General features: G+C 38.5%; 1 protein-coding gene across 4 annotated transcripts in view; it reads right to left on the bottom strand.

Moving 5' to 3' along the window:
• dacha (dachshund a) overlaps positions 1-20,410 on the bottom strand; it is a 231,922-nt gene that overhangs the window by 30,543 nt on the left and 180,969 nt on the right. For 2 of the 4 annotated variants that reach the window (XM_088649088.1, XM_088649089.1), the window contains exons 4-7: positions 20,064-20,219; positions 18,801-18,973; positions 14,540-14,675; positions 13,705-13,782 (exon numbers count right to left, since the gene is read on the bottom strand). In XM_088649088.1, coding sequence (XP_088505214.1) covers positions 13,705-13,782; positions 14,540-14,675; positions 18,801-18,973; positions 20,064-20,219 — 543 coding nt within the window. The remainder of the gene's footprint in view (positions 1-13,704; positions 13,783-14,539; positions 14,676-18,800; positions 18,974-20,063; positions 20,220-20,410) is intronic. The other 2 variants (XM_088649090.1, XM_088649091.1) reach the window with 2 other exon arrangements.

Here is a 20,410-nt window from a genome sequence, read left to right as displayed (position 1 = left end):
AAACATTTGTATTTCTCAGTCAAAGTTACCTGCTCATTAGTCATTCTCCCTCTCTCCCAGGAAATTTGGAAACGTTCAAGGTGTCTTTAGCATTCATTTCCAAAATGAATTAAAAGACTCAGTTCTGAACTAGGTGAACAAATAAACCACACTCTGTTACATTCCTAAAATGCATCTGTAGTTTTCTAATTGCATTTAATTTTAATTAAAGAGATACACTTCATAACACAACCTTTTCAGTTTCTCCTACCCTTGCTCTTCTAGAGACCTGAACAAACAGAATAAGCTAAATGGCCCTGTTCTGTAACTACAGCTAGTCATAATATTATTTACTACTGAGCAGAACTGACAGATTGTCAGGCCACCTGAATAAACCAGGTACTCAACATACAAAATATCTCTTTAGGTTAAAGTGAAAAGAGATTCATCCATTACTGCTCTGTTAGGCTAAAATAAGAGCAAAATCAGAACTTTACAGGAATACAAACCAGCTTAATGCATAATGAATTTGTTTTCTGGAATACTATTATGCTCTGTGATGGGAAACATTAACTCATGAATGTTGCGATGCAGTCTGGAGACAACTGCAGACTGGATGCAACTGGGACAGCCTTTTTCTTTAACACATCAGGATATTTATGTTTTTGCTCTTTTCACGACCACAGTAATGCTGATGTGAATTTGGACGTGATGGCAAGAAGCTGTTCACCTGTTTGTGGTGCATTTCCACTGAAAACATGCACTCTCTCTGTTACTCCACCTTGTGGTGTTTCTTGTTACCAGTAGCATGCCATAGGTGAATACTGAATAGAGAAACAAAGCACCAAACGCACTCTTCCTTTACAATTTATTAAACTCTATCTTCATTTTTCACACTAAGAAATCTTCCTCAGGACAGAGGCATTTAACTTGACAGAGAACGTGCATGTTTCTTTCTTGAGGTGATACAAGACCTGTGTTGTTTTAAATATATAGTATCTTACCTAAGGGATTTTTATGTTGAAAAACACTGACAGAGTTTAATACATTGCAATGAAGATCAGAGCACGCATCATGTTTTTCTAAAATTATTTGTTTGACAGCACTCCATTAACTTTGTGTGTATGTATTTTCTTTTTTCTTGAATCCAGAATACAGGTGAAAACAAGCCTCTCATTTAGGAAAGGCCCAAAACGTACATAATTCAACCAGAAGCCAATTTCACAAAAGCACTTCATGTTGCCACCTTGGTAAATCCAGCTTAATGATATCAAATCGAGCAAAAACACAGAGAACAAACAGCCCAAAAAACATTTTTTATACCATACTAAAAGCTGATTTCTGCAGTGTTTGGTGAAAAAAGCGTAATATACTGTCTATCTGGAATGCTTTTAATCTGGAGAAGGACACATGTGAGACTAGCAAGAATACCAAGGCGAATAGGTGTGTACCGTGATTAATGGTCCATAAATCCTGTGACTATTAATGAAATTATAATTTCATTTCTTTTTTAGCTTTTCAGGTTTCCCTAATCATATCCATCAGAATAATTTGATCATTTTAAAACATAAAAAGCAGGACATTTTGATGGAACTTGGAATTATTATAATTTTCACCTTTGGCAGCAGTCTTTTTCCTAAGCAGATTCAAAGGAACTCACCGGAATTCTGGGTTTTTAGCTTTTATGTACTGTAATCAGCACTTTTCTGCACATAGGCACCAATTGAACAAGCATAGCCCACAGTCCACCAGAAGGGAGCCTGCTCAGGCTCAGCTGCCCTTGGCTATGCCATTAATCTGTATGGCAAAACTAGTTCAAATAGCCCTGAGTGCTGAACAACAGCTCTGCTTTAAATAAGCTCACTTTAAAAGCCACCATCACCAGCAATCTGGCTGTACATTAAAACCAGGTTTTAAGCTGAAAGTTAAAGTAAAGTTAATGAGCTGAACAAACTAAAGACGGAACAGCAAAATGGTAATTATGTTCAGAAGATGAAAGCTTGACAATAAAGTGAGACAAAAACTGGTTTTCATTTACTATATTTTAACTGGCGTACAAGGCCCTTCTGAAATATTAAATTGGTGAAGCATTAAGGATCGGCAATTTAAAAGAATTTAAAATGGCTGTAATTCTTCTGTTCAGGTTACACTTACTCCAATAAAAACGACAGTGATTTGATTTCCTTCATGTAGCTGCAGTTTTGTATTAAAGAACACACTATATGCCTATTCTGTAAGAAAACACCAGCAAACGCACAGAGCAAACTATCAAAGTTGCCAGTGGTTTTCATTTTAACCTTATATTTTCCACTGGGCAGAATTCTTTACTTACATAAAATATGACTTGTAAAAAAAATTGGTTCAACTTTAATATATGCTCTATATGCTAATATATATATTGAATATAATATGTCCTGTTTCTTGTGTTTCAGGAAACTTGACAACCTTAACTGTTTGTGGTGGTACATACAGAAAGAAGGAGATTTTGTTTTAAGATATTTGTGCTCGCTAAAAAATGCATGTTAAATGTTCTGCCTGTTTTAATAATGTTATAATTGTGCTACTGCTACTTCTTTCAGCTTTCATCAGCTTTCAGAGAGCTGAATTGGGTCCCTCTGTTCGCAATGAGGAAAATACACACTTACAGACTTGTTTTTTGTGCCACCAAATTCAAGTATCTTGTTTGTTAATTCATTTCATCTCCCTGATTTGTTTTACTGAAATATATGGCGACATAAAAATACTGCAGCTCACAATGTCATATTTCTCTCTGCCTCAGTTAAACGTCAGATAAAAGAATCCCCCAGACACCTCACCATCTGGACAGAGACATGTGCAGGGAAAATCTTTTGACTCACTTGAAATGCACTCTAAAACATTTATTTAAACTGTATTCTGTATTAAGAAGCAGCAGCTGAAACTGAAGGAAACTAGAGGCCAAATGATAATTATATCATCAATGAATAAATTAAAAAGATTCTTTCCTCAAAATCAAGACAATCAAACAAACATAAAATGAAGTATGATTTCTTTAAATGATGAACTATTAAAATAAATTTAGTTATAATTCTTAAATACTGGCACCTAATTCAACATGAATTCTAATGAAATGCTGTTTAAATACTATTCAATATTTTTTGGGAAATTTCCAGGACTTCATTCTCAGCTGAATTTGTTCAACTGGAATTAACAAAGTATCTGTTTAGACAGTTATTATTATACATTATTACAAATGTTGTCAGTGCTTAATTGCAGAAACTCAAGATTAAGGAAACTGATTCATCGCCTAAACACGCTCCAAAAGTCTCTTATGTGCAGATAGTCTTCATCTATCTCTCTCTAAAAGCTTGAAGGGAGGATGACAGTGAGTGATGAGAGAATCTACTGTATGTGTGGAGATACAAAAAAATCTCCCATGTTTCTGTAATGGTGAGCTTTCTAAATAACAATTAACTCTATCTTAACTCTATGACTGCTGGATTCAAAGAATTGATGGTGGACTGAGAAAGGAAGACAACCATACTGTAGGACAATTTGCACTGCATACCCAAACTCTGGGCTTTAAGTAAGTTTGAATTATGCTATATCCCCAGTGTGTCCATTCAGAGTATGGCCACTTTCTAAAAGGACCTAAATACAGCAGAGCAAAGACAGCGGTTGGAAACTTTTTTTAGTTACATGGAATTATAATAGTACATAACCCCAGTAGCTCCAACAACAACAATTATTCATCACTACATGAAGTATACATACTGTCTAGAAACACTGCATGGAGTTTATACCAAAAGTTTTGGAGGAATGACAACAACCAAGTTCAGTCAGACTCATTTGTCAGTAATTAGCAGTCGCTCCTGACAATCCATTCCTCTCTCAAACGCTATAAATACCTACGAGGTCCCTGTCTCTCTCTTGCAAGTCTCTTGCATCCCACCTCCCATCTATATGTCTGCAGCTACCCCTTTGTCACCCTGCAAGGGGGTCCTGGCCTCCTTGTCCAATGGCCGGGAGGTCAGCCCTCAGTCAAGAGGGTTAAGCCACAATTTCGCTCCATGACGCTTTCAGCTTGGGTGTTTGTCGTTCCTAGTGAAATGGGGTTCTCGGGCACAGACCTAAAAAGAAGGTATTGATCCAAAAGGCTCAACACTGATCACAATCAATCCTAGATTGAAAAGTATGTCACACAACATCTTTAGCATGGCAACAGCATGCAAAATCCTGAAAAGAACAGAAGAAGTTAACAGACGTAATGTCTTTAAGATCAAAAATGAAAGTACCACCAAAAGGACCAGAATAGAAATGAGGTGGAAGTGAATTTTGAAAAGACAAATGCGAGGCAGTTCTTAGAGGAAAAGTTGACTCTCTCTGAAGCTGGGCATCATTCAAGAACCAGCCTGATGAGGTTTTTGGATCAATAAACTCCAAGCAACAAAACAAGAAAAATGGGCTAAACTATCTCCTCCCCTCTCATGTAGCTTTTCCTACTTGTCTCTTAAAGGAATATAGAACAAGCAAGCTGAAAAGTAACAAGCAAACACTGATGACCTAAACAAGTGCACTTGAGGAAGTTTCCCCTCTGGTTAAAAAAGACTGTCCTGATTCTGGTTATACAAAACTTAAGAGGGAGGAGGAAGAGGGAGAGAATTAAGGAACAACAAAGTGCACTTATTAATTAGAGGCAATTTCAGCACAGCTCTGCCTGTCTGACACTCAACCCCTGTAACTAATGAATATTCCTAAATGAAATTAACTTCAATGAGTTTTTTTCCCCCAATTAGCCTTTGCATAGTGATATAGGGAATATTAAGTATGAGATTTATTAGGTCAAAATTTCCCCACTTAACCTGTGCAGAAGCAGGATGTATTTTGCTAAGATATCAGGGAGTGCACTGACTGCACTGACTGAAATGCTACTGGGTGTTCATACAGTACATTCATACAACACCACATTCAGTTTTTTTACTGACCCTATTTTGTGATGGTTCTGTAATTGATTTTAAAACCACTCAACAAAACTGGAGCCACATCACGGTGTAAGTATTAATTCTGGGCAACTGCCCTAAAGGTGAACTAAGGATGTGTCTCCAACTGGACAAGTGTCTCTGCACTGCAGGCCTAGACTGTCAATGTATATACTGTATGTTTTTTGTGCAAGAAGAGGAAAGACAACATGAGTCTTTGGAATTTGTTCAACACTTAATGACTCTTTTACACTTTTACTCTTTAAGTGTTACATAAATTTATGGGAAATGGCCTTAAGTTTCTTTTAGGTATCTGAATATGGAAGGAGCTGAGGAATATGCTGTTGCTATAGACTTGAACATTTGTGAATCTGTGAATCACATTGTGGCGTTAATACTACTGTTTGAACTGATTTTTTCAGATCTAACCATGGCAAAAAGTAACTAAAAATCAAATACACAGCTATTATCAACACTGTTATAAAGTTTGATGTGATTTGACAATTCAGATTCTAATTATCTGTAGTTTAAAATGTTTTTGTGTGTATGAAACAAGCTACCTATCCATGTATCGATATTGCTGAAGCCAAAACCCTGCCTTAATCAAGAAACTGCTGGATGAGATCCCCTGATACATGAACTACTACCAAATGGGCTAGATGGAACAAAAGGCCTCCTCTCGTCTGTAACTGTTTTTATATTCTTTCCTTTCAGCTCTTAAAATGTTGATGATTTCAAGCCAGCCAAAAGCATTACAAGTACTGTACCTTGAAATCTCCAGCTCCTTTAAAAACAACCTTTAAAACAATAGGAATCTACGTCTAAATGACCAAATTATAAGTTTAATTAAGGCTTCGGCAATATAGCTGAGAGCTCAGCAGGATGGTAAGCTATTGGATGAATGGGGGCTGTCAGAACTGATGCAAGGTGAAACCAGCTCTGATATGGCTCATCACCGCAGGTCACAGGGCTGATTCTGCAGTAAACACTGCATACTTTCACAGAACCGCACAGCCTGTCTCCACTGTCTGTCACTGCTGTCACTTTCTTTTGGAACTTCCAGACACAGTTGTGATCTCAGAGCATTCAGTGGATCTTCATAACAAGCAGCAACAGTATCACATTTATGTTCTCAGTTTGTGAGGAAGTCGGAAATCATATCTGAGATTGTTCTTAAAGTTTGCCAGTGACCACACAGCTTCTATTACAGCGTATCCCAACAAAGGTTTCTGGCTGAAAAGTGCTGTGGTAACAGAGTTTGGTCACTTTGGTTTCATTTACTGTAGATCACTGACAGAGGTCGATTCATGTTCCTCACTTATATCTGGGCCAATGATCTTAACCTGTTGGAAATCTTTGGATCAATATATCCTACTGGGAACTAAGTTAAATTAGTCCTATAAGAGGAGTACTAACCTGAATTGAAGACTGAAAATGGTCCAATCTTACACTTGAAAACTTTATTATAACAGTGATCATTGAAAACACCCTCATCTCTTATTTGGGTGTCAAGATTTATTTAACTCGAAATCACAACATGTTGTAGTTCTTCTTGCCCCTAGTTATGTTCTGACCTGTTGTTAAGGACAACTTCAAATTATTTGGTAGTGCAGTAAAACTATATACAAGCATATATAAACATTGTAAGATAGCTATAATAAAAATTTAGTATAATATTATTGCAGCTATCTCACCATGATTGGAAATCGTTTGTGTTTATGGCAAAGATTTTCGAGCAAGTGGCTCAGTACTGCCAGCCTGCCTGCCAGTTAGTTACAGCAAGGAGAGAGAGGTCAGTTACAATATCCATCAAACCTGCGGTCTCTCGCATGGAAATGAGCAGAAGGAGGATTGGCAGTGAATGCTCTATGTCCTGGTGTCTTTCATGGCAGAGACACCTGTCTGTTAGAAAGCCTACTAACAGGAAAAGACCTAATTTAATAGAGACCCTAAAACCAGCAATGCAATGACTTTCCCTTCCTAATGACCTTGTCCTAATTTTCAGAACTTAATCAGTTTTGCTGAACCGCTCTGATGTTCATATTGTAGACATACACGTGTTTTGAAACACTAAGCTAATTTGCGTTTCAGGCTTAAAAAGGATGCATTGAATTAGACCAACTGCAACCTGCCAAATGCCCTTGTTGGCTATTGGGGACATTGTAAAGCTATGGGGCAGAACTAAATGCTCAAGTTTAATTAAACCATCACAAAGTTGCTTAGAACAGCAATCAGGTTAACGATCAAAAGGGGCTTTCAGAGCACCATTGGATTTATTCCTCTGCACATTTAAACACCCAGCCTTGATACACAAAACAAAATAAAAGAGGATACAACCCTTTAAAAAATCAGAGGACTTTTTTTGGATGCAATTTTTTTTTTTGAAGAATAATTGTTTCCGTCTCCAAAGCAAGGAGCTATCAGTTTGACAATTAGCCAAACACTTGCAGTTAAAGCAAAGATTGCTGGCTTGGAATGGAAGCAAAAGCTGCTATCTTTGACTTTCGGAAATGGCTCTCGCATTTGTTTTACTTGATTTGCCAACTGCTTATCTCAAAGGCCAAACAATACTGCACATTTCTATCCGAAATCATTACAGACCATTTCAAATCATTTCCGCACAGCTAATTTCATAATGGCAGAAGGAAACATTGATTGTAAGCAGATGCCGCTATCTCCTTTATGGAAGTCGCACAGCAATTAGAACAGAGGGCTCTAACAGACAAGGCACTCGACATTTTCAGAAGGGCCTGCTTCATCTATGTACGGTTCGCATTTTGACTGTAATGTACTGTACTGTATATTCAACGAGGTTAATAACCCAGATCTCAGCCTTTCACATGGGGGATGCTTGGAAGACTAAAAACCCGGCCATCCATTTGGCGTCCTCAAAACAGGAGTCCTTGCAGAACTTTGAGGGCCTACGATGCTGCAAAGTCTTTTCTGCAGAGTTTATGAGGTTCAAAAGGCAGTTGAAGGAACTGTGATTCACATGACTGTCATATCTGGTACATCCGGTCAGTACAGTACTATGCACTGGTAATAGAAGCTCAGTCGTCTTGCAGCAAAATTAGTTTTTCAAAAGATGAAGAGATACAGTCCGTGTAGCAAGGGGGCAGCATTTACAATGTATGTTGCAAAATAATATGCACAAATCAAACTAAAATCAAGACAAGGTGGACATCACTCAACTAGTAGAGTTGTACCCCTCGAGTTGCAGATCAGAATGGATACAACACCACAAAGGAGCACCAACTTGAATCAAACTGTATAGTGATTTGTGTGAAGTGTGATGGTAAAGACCCTGTCAAATTAATTCATCAACAGAGAATTTCATCCTGTAATTTGATAACACTTTAAAATATAGTAGGTGCCTGTAATGTTCAACACAGATACAGTACCTTAAATCCATACAGTACATCAGCATACTGTATATGTATTGAAATATTATGAATTTATTCGGATTATTTCTCTCTTTCCACATGAACTGATCATGAAGAGCCGCTTATTTTGAATTGGGACTGACATTCTTTAATCAGTAACACACACAATATACTTGTCACAATAAACTTCAGAAAGTCACTTTTACTTTCAAAGTCACAACTGGTGACATTTAATTTATTAAAGAACGAACATTTGTAGGACCAGCACTTAAAAAAGGCTTTCGTTGAGAAACTAGCTCTTCCCGCTGTTCTACAGATGTAAGCTGGATCTGTTTGGAGTATTCAATTCCCCCTTTAGTGTCACTCTCCTTTATAAAACGTGCCCATTCAAGGTATTGTTTTTACAGTATCTGGCTTAGCCAGCTGTCACTGGGGATGCTCCAGACACATGACACGACGTATTGTCTCCGGAGGCCTATCCTGAAACCGAGAGATTGAAAGAAAGGGAGGGGAAACAAATAAAGGAAACAGCAGACTAGCAGAAGGAAAAAGAAGGTAAAAGGAATAAAGATGGATGGAAGAAGAGAATGGCAGGAATTGTACAAAATAAAGTGAGAAACAAAAAGAAAACTGAAATTGTCTTATGCTTGCTCTCGTTGACGCGTGCTTGCTTCATGGGCTCACACAGAGCTATCTGAAAGTTTTCAAGATAGGCTATACAACTTCAGCCAAACATGTTGTGTACTGGGAAAGTCAGGTGGCAGCATCACGGCTACACATTAGGAAATGAGGCAGCATGTCCCAAATGGATTACATATGAGTGAACTTCAAACTAGTCAAAGCATCTACATTAAACGCAAGGAATTACTTCAGCTGCACTAAGCTCACTCCAGTGCGCAAACAATAGGGAACGAGACCTTGCCTTTGGCAGTAGGCAAGTCTTTACTGACCAGCAAGCATGATTTATGGAACTCAAAGTTAGGTTCATTCAACGGACTTCTGGACAAAGGTGCAGGCTGCCAGAGGCTGCTCATTTATCACTATGTACAAATGTGTCACATTGTTTATCATAGAAGATCATTCTTCTGTGGACTCAAATATGTCCCAGTAAACAAGCCAAGCATAATCATTAACAGAAAAGACCTTTAAATGCATGGTGCTATTGTCATTCTCAAATATTTATTTCATTATAAATGTATGTACACTATATATACACAGTCTTTTTAGAATGGATTAGTAAAGCTTAATTAATTTGTGCCAGACAGGTCGTTTTACACACTGTCTTCTTTGAGTATTACTGTTAGTACTGTGCGCTGATCAGAGTGGAACCTGTGTGCCCAGCCTTGATGAGAGATACAAGCGAATAAAAAATCTTATGCAGAACAAAACAGCAGCAAGCCATGACCTCAATGAATATAAAATCAAGCATTAAATACAGTAAATCCATCACCTATTTAAAAATAACATATCCATACAGGCTGTTTAAGCTTATCTGCAGAGTTTCCAATTTTTCAAGCGTTCTTGGGAGTGTGCTTATCTCACTGCATTTCAAGGGCCCAAAAAAATAGGTCACAAAATAATGTCAAGGATTTAGCTGGATCATTAAGGAGCGCACGTGTACATGTGTTTTAAAAAGGTAGGAATAAATAAACCACACTATGTCCAGCCTTTTTATAGAGCCATGTTGCTGGTGACCTAGATCTGCTTTTCTACCGAGGAGCCTGGCTCTTGCTTTTGCCCCTTTGAAAACCATGCTGGTTTTTAGACCCCCCCGTCCACCCCCAAACAACAGCAGGGGTTGTGTGTGTGTGCGTGCGAAGGAGGAATTACTTCACTGACACATAAACATAATATGGTAGCAAGTTCTGAAAAATTGTAATCCGTTTTTTTAACAACATCTGCCTTCAGGCATTTACACAGGCTGATCCCAGCAGTATATTTTGTACATTAACCTCCAAAGAACGCCTTTCCCATCCCAGCTCTGCCTCTGAAACATCTCCGAAGGGAGGACCTTCACGCAATAGTCATGATTGCATAGATACACACAGAGCTTTGTAGAGTACATGGATACTTTGCTCTGAGTGGAGAAGGCATATAGTTAGAAAAGAAGGGTGCAGTTCCTTTCCATTTGTTTCTTGAAGTTCCAATTAGGTATCTTTAGCTACTTCGGCAAAGCCAGACCAGTTCCCCATTTGTGAGTGGCTACTGTTTTTCTTCCTGATTTAAATGAACAAGTGACCCACATTAAAATCAATGGAGAATACAGTACAATTCAATAATTACTCAGCCAGCATCCCCTTTAAGAAGGCCAGAAACATGGTCTCGCCCTTCAGTGTAAGTGCAGGTACAGTCATTTCCACTGGGATCATCATTCCTTTTATTGGATAAGGGGAATTAACTTTTTTTGGAAAACAACTCTAATGAGATGGTTTCTTTTTTTCTTAGGCATCTTATACTCAGGGTTTCGAAAGAAAAGCTATAAGAAACAGCCGTAGAAAGTGAATACTAGACAGAAAACAGTACCAACATCTTTTTCAAAAAAAAGATTCCTGGCAGAGAGAAGGTCACAAAGTAAATTAAAGCACCTACGTATAACACAAATTCTAACTGATATCACAGGGCAGGATGTTCACCGGGAACAAAACAGGTATTTAAATGCCATCCTTTTGGTTACTTCAATTTCTACCAATTTCTACCAAATTCTAGCTTGACCTTGACAGGTTTAAAACCGGCTGGAAATTTAGGTACCTAATCCCACCAGACCGTCATGTCATGGTACTCAGAGCAGTCAGTGTGACTGCCATGCAGGAACCACTTGTGTTTGGCTGCTTCTCACTGCTAACAGGCTACCTCTGCTTGGACAATTGTATTTCCATTTTGACTAAACATTCTTCCCATTTCAAAGTGTAATTCTCTGTTTTAGCTCTTTGCTTTCCGATGAGTGTATGGCACATACTGTATGGCTGACAACATTGCACACCTTCAGATTATAAGGTGTAGCTTTCTCCCTTATCTGCAACATTCAAAAACAGGTGGTACTTTTCAGACAGAAGCCTAAAAAAAATTCTGCGGATCCTTTTTTGTAGCTAATTGTCAAGCCTTTATGCAAAAAATGTACTATTTCCTAAAATTTCAAAAAGCAACAAAAGGGATTATTGTTTTCGAGCACCACATGATATATACATACAGTACACTTACACAATCTAAATTCTAAAACAGGATGTACAGTATATGGTAGAAAGATAAAAAATTAAAAGCGGCAATCTTATAAAGCTCTTTTTTTAATTTTAATGTTAAAAACTGAGGCCACAAACTAGTTATAATACAAAAAGAACATGCTAATACAGTATATTGCCATAGTGATATTTTATGTATGTACTGCATAACACAATGAGCAATAGTACAGCTCATGTGGTAGAAATGTTTAGTAAAGCCCTACAAGTGTTAACTTTTCATTGTCACTCTAAAAAACAAAGATTCAAATCATCATCATTCTTTCTTGATATCAGAATGCCGTGTGCTTTTGTACTTTTAATTTAACTACATGTACTGTAGCTAAATCTTGTGTGCAAAGTCACATGCATTTACAAGTGTCAGCAGCAGTAGAGCTCTATCCACATTTCGAACCCACAACCTTGGAGTTCCTGCCTCGCTAAACTAAGAGCATACAGACGGAGAGATTCAGAGCAAATTAAGAGATAAATGTGTGGATCCATTCTTTAGTTGTCATTACAGTGCACTAGGAAACATATTTGTGTCTGGTCCTTTTTCATATCAGACTTGTAATGTTTTTCCTTCTGTTCTCTTCCCAGGTGGTGAAGTGGAATGATGACTTAGCACCATGCAAATTTCTTGGCTTAATCTCACATTCCAGGTACTGTCTCCACTGCTGGATTCTGCTTTGCACTAATCATTGGAAAAATGTGCCCTTTACAAAAAGGCAAAAACGTTTAACAATGTTCTTTAACACTGAGTGAAGGTGTCGAAAAACAAGAAATTCCCCAAGAAATTCAGAATGCCCTTTGTGCACTATCTTTGAAAAATGAACTAAGGGGAAATTTACATTTTTCCCCGATGTAGCTTTAAAAGCAATCTTACATGTTGTAGCCTGAATGACAACATCTTGTTAAATTTCTGGATTAGAAATACCATCACAGCTACTAAACAAACTGTGTGAGCTGATGAGGTAAAGCACTTATACAGCTCAAGCCACATTACACCTGAAGCTCCAGTGCAGTGTTGATGCTAAGAGATTCACTTTTGATTTGTGTGCTTTCAGGATGAAGTTGTTATTTTCAGTGTTAACATAACGGCAAGGAAACTGCCTTTTCATTATGCTTGCTGGAAAAGGTATTGACACCGCAATAGAATGTAGTAAGTATTACAGACATCCATTTAATAACTTCTTTGCAGGCAAGGCAATTTAAGTTAGCATGGGGATAGCCTTCATGTCCAACACATGCATAGAAGGCATGGAAGGCCCAGATTGTTGTAATTTAACCCTCTAGCTGCAAAATCTGGAGCTTTTGCTGCATGTTTCTCCCATTCTCATGTGTTGCATTTCACGTGTTTCGCACCTGTTTTCCTCCTAAACAACCTAATTCTGCTTGACAGTGATAAATGAGAGGTTTATTGCATCGTGTTCTACAATAATAGGAACTTGATGCACCCAGGGAAAAGGCTCAGAAGACACCAAGCCAGAGGCCTGTGATCTGAGAAAACTGCCATTCAGATTAATGGTTTAGATTTTAAATGACTTTTAATATTAGGTTTCTTTGTTCCCCATTTTCATAGGCATTGCAGTACGGCTGCTCAAGACACCCCTGCCCCCTTTTTACTGACTCACCCAATGGGTTTTTATATCTCATGAGGTTCGGTGCTCTAGGTAATTTTTAAATATTATCAAGTGTGGGCTCTCATCATTGATAGTTTAACATATTTTTCAATCCATGTCTTGTGTTCCATGGGTTTCTAACATTGTGTGGCAAACAATGCAGTCTGTAGACCATTAGAAACATACAGTACATATGGTGAAACACTAATTATTCATACAGAACTTTCACCACCACATTTTAAATGTAGTCACAGCAGAACCACACACTCACAATTCCTTGATTGTTCAACTGAGCCTTTTTGACAGTGGAAAATATGATGTTGGTTAACAATCACAGCTCTTTAGGAGGCAAAGCTGAACCCAACTACCTAATATTTCCAATATTTCTAAATGTTTCACCAATCCTGGATGAGGTATTCACAGGATTTCTTCATGTCTGGTAGTAAAGCATTAGGCTTAGAGTGACATGAATGTGCGCAGTACACCTGTCCTCTTAATTGTTATTGGTGCCTTTCTGACACAATGACACAATGGCAGATAGGAAAATCACCTTTCTCTTTCAGGATCTTCTTCATGTTTAGGCCTGCTTCCCGATCAGCCATCTCTCCGTCTCTGGGGTTATTCAGCACTGTCAATGACACACACGCACACACACAAGCCCAGGATGTTACTTGTTACTGCGAGCCTGAGATGAGAAGTGTCATGCTGAAAGATCCTATCGGGTTTTGTAAAGAGCTCAAATTTGAATGAGAGATCAGATATCAGGAGGCAGTGGGTTGCTGAGGAAAAGTGTATTTTGAGTATAAATGGCATTTGCAGAGTGTGCAGAAATGCTTAAAAATCCAAGAGGAAAGAAAAGAAGGGTTCTTACTTGAATGTTTAACTGTAGTCTATACCAGAAAAAAACAAACATATTCCCTCCAAGTTGTACTGCTTGAAACCTATACAATATACCCCTCACCTCTGTGACACTGTTAAATTTACCAGTCAGATAAATTTCTGTTGAGAAATATTACTTTAGCGTTTTCAGGTATCTATGTTGCATGGATAAAGTTCACAAGTCACAAGTAAAAAATAGACATTTACTGTAGGAAGCTTTCAAAACCCCGGAGGCATTGACATCTGTTCTCCTATATAGGAAGCAGAGGTCATTTAAAAAGCACCAATTAAGGTTTTAAGGGAGAAATGCATTTGGAAATTAGTACTCACAGCTAGAAACCCTAATTATGGGCAAAGCAAAACCTATCGTGAGCATGGTAAGACTGGGAAAACTCCGTGAACCGTAAAGCAAATGCCTATTTAACCATGGTACTGTAGGTGTGCAAAATGACCATGGAGTTACACTGACAAAGACTGGTAAGTAACACTGCTGGGGAAGGACCTACCCAGGCGCTCCGAGTTGTGCTCGTGTGGGGAGGGGGAACTGGAGGCACTGCTGCTGGGGTGCGAGGAGGGGTGGCTCCCAGGACGTGGGGTCTCTTCCAGGGATGGGGAAGGTGAAGGGCTGTCCTGTACCCTCTCCTGCAGACGGGCAGAGGGAAAAAAATAATTACCCATCACCCAGCACCACTTTATTCCAGTCAGCACAGCACCGGTAACAAACCCAGCGAGAAAAAAAAAGTACTTCATTCATTCAGAAACAGTTTTTATGACTCATGTGGTGCTTTTCATCTCACAGGAGACTGAAAAAGACTTTACAGGTAGGCGGCCTACTTCCTCAACTGCTAAACTGCTGAACCCACCAGCAGCGTGATTAGACAGTAGTCCAAGTACACTGCTGACTCTTAATTACCCCAAATAAGAACAGTGCTGCACTGTTTTAGCAAAGGAAGAAGAAAACACAAAATCCAACAAAACAGAATGTCCAGTTGTAGAGTCTGCTTTTAGCCACAAGACGGTTCCGCAACCGGACACCTTTTCATTTTACTCTGCAGTGTAAATGACTTCTGTCATTTACAGATTTCTGTCTGTTCCTTTGAAGCTCCCCGCGGTAACCTCATTGAAATTTTAAGCGGAGTGCAATCTCTACTTACAGGTTGCACTGAAGTGCTTACAGTAATTCCTGCTACTGACTTTACAGTAACCAGTACTGTACTGGAATAAAATTACAGGAATACTGTATATAAAGCTTGTCTGATGTTCGAAAGCTCTTCCAATTCTTAAAGTTAACAGTTAACCAACATGTATATAGTTTATGACATCATTTGGAGCAGTTTCTGTAATAAAACTAGTTTTTTTGCTGCAGTGAACTTCCAGTTTCTACAAAGTAGTCTGTAATATCATACTGTATATTTCACTCCGGTTGCTGTAACAAAACATACTGTACGATATTGTAAAACCAAATTTGGGGAAACCTTAACAAGTTCTTTTTATTGTTTAAGAGTACTTTTCTAAGATTAACAGATCTTAGCACAAACACAAGACAGAGGCTTGGGAAAAAAGAGCAAAAAAGTACATGTACTTTTTTTACAATACTGCCTATTCACAGCTTGTTTTTAACGGTAAGCTCTTTAGTAACAACTGCTTCAAACCTTTGGAAACACAGAAAGTGGGAATGTCCATGAATGATGTATTTAGAAAACTCATAAATCAATTTACACCAATTCCAAACAGTAGAATTTTTTGCTAATAATAATAATAATAATAATAATAATAATAATAATAATAATAATAATTTGACTGATGCTTTTATCAAAAACAACTTCTGTTTGTATCCACATATACATCTGGACATCAGCTACACACCAGCCTGGATTTGAACCCACAGCCTTTCACTCCTCCACGTTAGCACTAGCAAACATTCTCTTTTTCTCCTTCACATCGCAAACACAATTAGAAGAGAGCACAGATACAGTAATTCCCAGGATTACTGACGGCTGCCAGTTCTTTTCAGCAGTTTAGCAAAACGCTTAATGCAAGGCTCAGACCGCAGCTAACATTTATAGATTAGGTCAGTAATAACTTGAACATTATTCCTCTCTGCTGCGAAAGCTAATATGAGCCACATTTTAACATCTCATGGTACGTGCATTTTGATAAGTGATGTCGCAGTCCTTGAAACTAATGTTTTTTAATTAAATTGACAGTAAGGGTATTACTCAATATTCCCTTTAAAAAAACTGTATCCTTGTTCGCTTTCAAAATCCCTCTAGACTGATGCATTTTTTAAATACAGTACATGACGGGGCTCTATCTATGAACGTCTGAGTCAGCATTAAAACCATTTTTACACAGGAGGCTTGCTGTTGTGATACTTAAAATACATTTGAAAATAAGCTTGCTTGAAATGTTTGAAATAAACATTTCTGAGACTTCATCTCCTCCAGTCTGCCCAGTATTACACAAGAAAATAATATTTATTATACCAGAAACAGCATACAACTTACTGTATAACTTGAACATAAATTTAATTTATTCAGAGACAATGTAATAATCTATTTTTTGGAAGAAGGCTTTTACTATTAATGGATAAAAAAATGAGAATATTTTTTCTAGACACAAGCTTAACATCTGATATCCATGAGAACCCCCTTAATTAACAACCTGAGCTCTTTTGTCTTTCTCAGCAAAGATGTGTTTGTAGTCTTCTGCGTGTTTGTGTCTGGGCCTCATGCTGTCCATAGAAGGCCATTGATTTTCTGCTGTCTGCTCCTGAATGCAGCACAAAGTCAACCTCCAGCATATCTAATAAGGAATCTCACCAACTCCACATATTTTGAATAGAGGTTTAGAAAAGGAAAAAAGGTTAATTGGACTTCTTAACAACCAGTAAAGGTTTACAATTCTTCAACACTCACAGCACGTGCAGAACAATGACATTGGCTTTAGTCCAGGATTGCCTCAGCAGGTCCCAAAAAGGCTTTTCTTCTACTTATACATTTCTTGCCCGACCTTGATCACTCACTGTTATTCAGTCCTAAGCACCTGCCGGGCAGAGACTAAAAAGTTTTTCTTCTTGATTACTAGATTTCAAGGGTCTGCTTGGGAGTTTAGCAACCTCACCTGTGACCTAAAACAGATGTGATCCTATGCTGTCACATATGATAGATGAAACAAAAACACTAGTGAATTAGATCTTTGGGCCATTCAGGGCTAATGGAAATTAGGGCTAATACAATCTAAACATGTAGATATCTTTTGCTTTCTCTAGTATTCCATCTGCTCTTAGCAGCAGTCAACCTGACCTTCCATCCACCTTTAATTTGCAGCTGTACTACTGTATTTCCACATGGTTTGCAGGTTTCCACTGATTGATCTTTTCCAAAACCTTGTGTAATTGAATATAAAAGATAAGAACAACATTGGAGCACATTCATAAAAATATATCATGCAATAAGAAATGACATGAACAATTGAAATAAAACATAATTGTATGAACTGGTACAAACAAATATTTATATATATGCACAGAATGCTAAATACACTGCATTACCCTCAGAAATATTCATGCTTTATAGACTAAGTAACATAAATATTGTAAAAAAATGCTGACATCAAGAAGCAACAAAACAAATGCTACATCGAGTGTTCTGTGGGAACTAGTAACCACTCATATTGACTGAGCTGATCATTAATCCTACTGTGTGCACCAAGTCTAATTAAAGCACTTGCCCATAATGTTATTTTCACAGTGCTAGCAGGTATTGCTATGCCACAGAGCCAGGGACAAAATGTCTTCTTTTTTCTGCTCTAATATCTATGTAGGATAAAACAAACACATTTAGAAGTAAGCTCAGTGTGTATACAGAACCAGACCTCCCATACAGTACCATCTGCAGGCCTGGTGTCATTGTTTAACTAGAGCAGATCTCTGCAACCAATAGAGCATTTACACTAAAAATACACCACGTGCAACCTCATTCGTCATGGTGATAAAAGCATCTGACGAATCAGGTGTTCAGTATATGGTTCACTAAAAAAATTTAGAGGTGAGAAAGGAACACAGGAGAATAATTCTCATATAATATTGTTCTCTGTACTAATTATCACCTCTCTCTTACCTGCCTGTTAGAAAAGGCAGGTTGTCCATCGTCATTGGCATCTACTGCATGCTTTAAGTGCGTACAACAGCTGCATTTACCTTAAGGCAGTGTCTAATGTGTACAATACCCCCCGCTTTGCCAGTAACACTGTAAATTCCCCTGTAAATCCGATTCCCTCTTCACTCAGCTGCTTCTGTTTTAAATCATGTTCAACTGAGATCCACTTTCATTTCTGATCTTTGCTTGCTGCCATGAGGATGGCGATAGTGAGTGATGTGGTGTTGTCTTCTAACAACAACCACTGCTTGCCCAGTCATGGCTCTGGTCCACCCACTGAAATCCACAATGACCTCAGGAACTCAATCAATCAAGCTGCTTTCTGATTCACGTGGAGCCCTTGCAAATCAGCGTTTATTTCCGGGAAAACATCCTTACAGACCGTCTCGGCGATTCCGTCATTTTAAAGCTCAAAGCGGCCAGTACTTTTCTTTAACACAAGCAATGCTAGGAAAAAAAAAAAACAACCTCTACATTGCAAAAAAATACACCACCATACTCCCATTACTTTGATGCAATTGTCAATTCATTTTTCTGGTGGGCAGTGAAGGAGAAAAGTCAAAGCAACTGGCCTTGTTGTGCTATGGTGAGGTGCAACCTTTCTTACCTTAATCACTGAAGCTCCTGCTCTGGACAGGGGACTGTGCATCTGAGCTGCTGCAGCCATGTTTGCAATCGTATTCAGGTGGTTCATCTGGTTCATCGCCATGGCAACAGATGCAGGAGGTAGGCTGACAGGAAGCAGGGGGTGGGGCATCATCATGAACGGCAGGTCTAGTCCTGGGAAGAGAGGTGTGTGTTTACATTTTTACATCAGAGAAACAAAAATTACGCTCTAAAATTTCAAGTATTTAGCATGTACACACAATACAGCATACTGTAAGAAAATGTGAGTGGGATTCACTGGGTTTTCTGCAGGCTGATCTTTGTGGAAACATCCTAACCCTTTTTTAAAGTCATATAATGTATACAAAAAGCCTTGCTTGAGCAGTTCACAAAAAGAGAGCTCTGTATTTCAGTAGAGACTGCAGTCTGTAAGATTAAAGGAAACTGCTACACTTTACTTGAGCTTTAAAAAACTAATTTTGTACGAAACCAGCAACTGCCACAATCACTGCCATTTTACTCGAAGCTCTATGTCTTTGATTATTTTTAAGAGGTTTGGTGCTCCTGGATAATGACTGACACAAGAAACATCTATTGAGTCTGCCCACAGACTCTGACTGCATGTAGCACAGGGGCGTAGACTGAAACTACCTCTGTATTTCCCATTGCTTGGTAAAGCCTTTATGACTCTGGACTCCTGAGAAGAAAGCAGTGAGATCAAGTCCAGTGAGATCAAGCCCAAAATACTCTAGCAAACCCAATTGTATACAGTAAATGTGTACCAAAATGGGCAACTGTGATATACCGATTAAAGTTAAATTCAATAAAAGTGTCATCCATACTAATAACACTAAAGCGCCACCAACACAGAGGAATAAATCAATATGAATCACTGGCCATCGCTAACAGAAGACTGAATCAGAAATTAGCTGATGTTGATTTCTGACCATGGAACCTTTTTCACACATACAATAACTTCAGGTTTGAGATCAGTTATCCACAGGGCGCACAGATTAGGAAAGGAATTTTGCAGAGAAGAGCAAAATGGAAAAGGTATTTTCCTCTTTAAGAAGCAAAACTGCTACGAACTATTTCGGTGCCACAACACCAGGGCAAGCCAGGTCACAGTCTGTGAAGATTAAACGAAGCAAAACGGTCAGAAGCTTAAAGGGAGCACTGTTTTCCGCTGATGATGATGGCTGACAGTCATATGAACTGGGCTTAAATTTGAGAAGAAGAAATAGGAACGCAGGCCTGCACTTACTGTTGGCTAGCAGATGGTTCTGTTGCAGGGAGCTGAGGGGGTGTGCAGTGCCCAGGTTGTGCTGCCCAGACAGGACTGCGTGACTCATCCCATGCTGAGCCCCGGCAGCAGAGGGGGACTGTAGTTTTTCTTTATCCCAGGAGGACTCACTCCCGCCTGGAGAGACAGGACAGCACATCAGGAGGCCACTCCTGGTATCCACAGTCCAGTCCTGGACTAAACTGTCGATTAACCATATCTATACGGACTAAAATATGTGTAATAACCCAACATCTCCTAGAAAATTTATTGTGTCAGTACTTAGATCTTATTTAAATAAATCATTCCTAGTGTGTTTATTCTTTTCA

This window comes from Lepisosteus platostomus, chromosome 10 (assembly GCF_059453375.1).
Source record: "Lepisosteus platostomus isolate fLepPlt1 chromosome 10, fLepPlt1.hap1, whole genome shotgun sequence".
Taxonomy (NCBI): Eukaryota; Metazoa; Chordata; class Actinopteri; order Semionotiformes; family Lepisosteidae; genus Lepisosteus; species Lepisosteus platostomus.
This window is presented reverse-complemented; position numbering and strand designations above follow the sequence as displayed.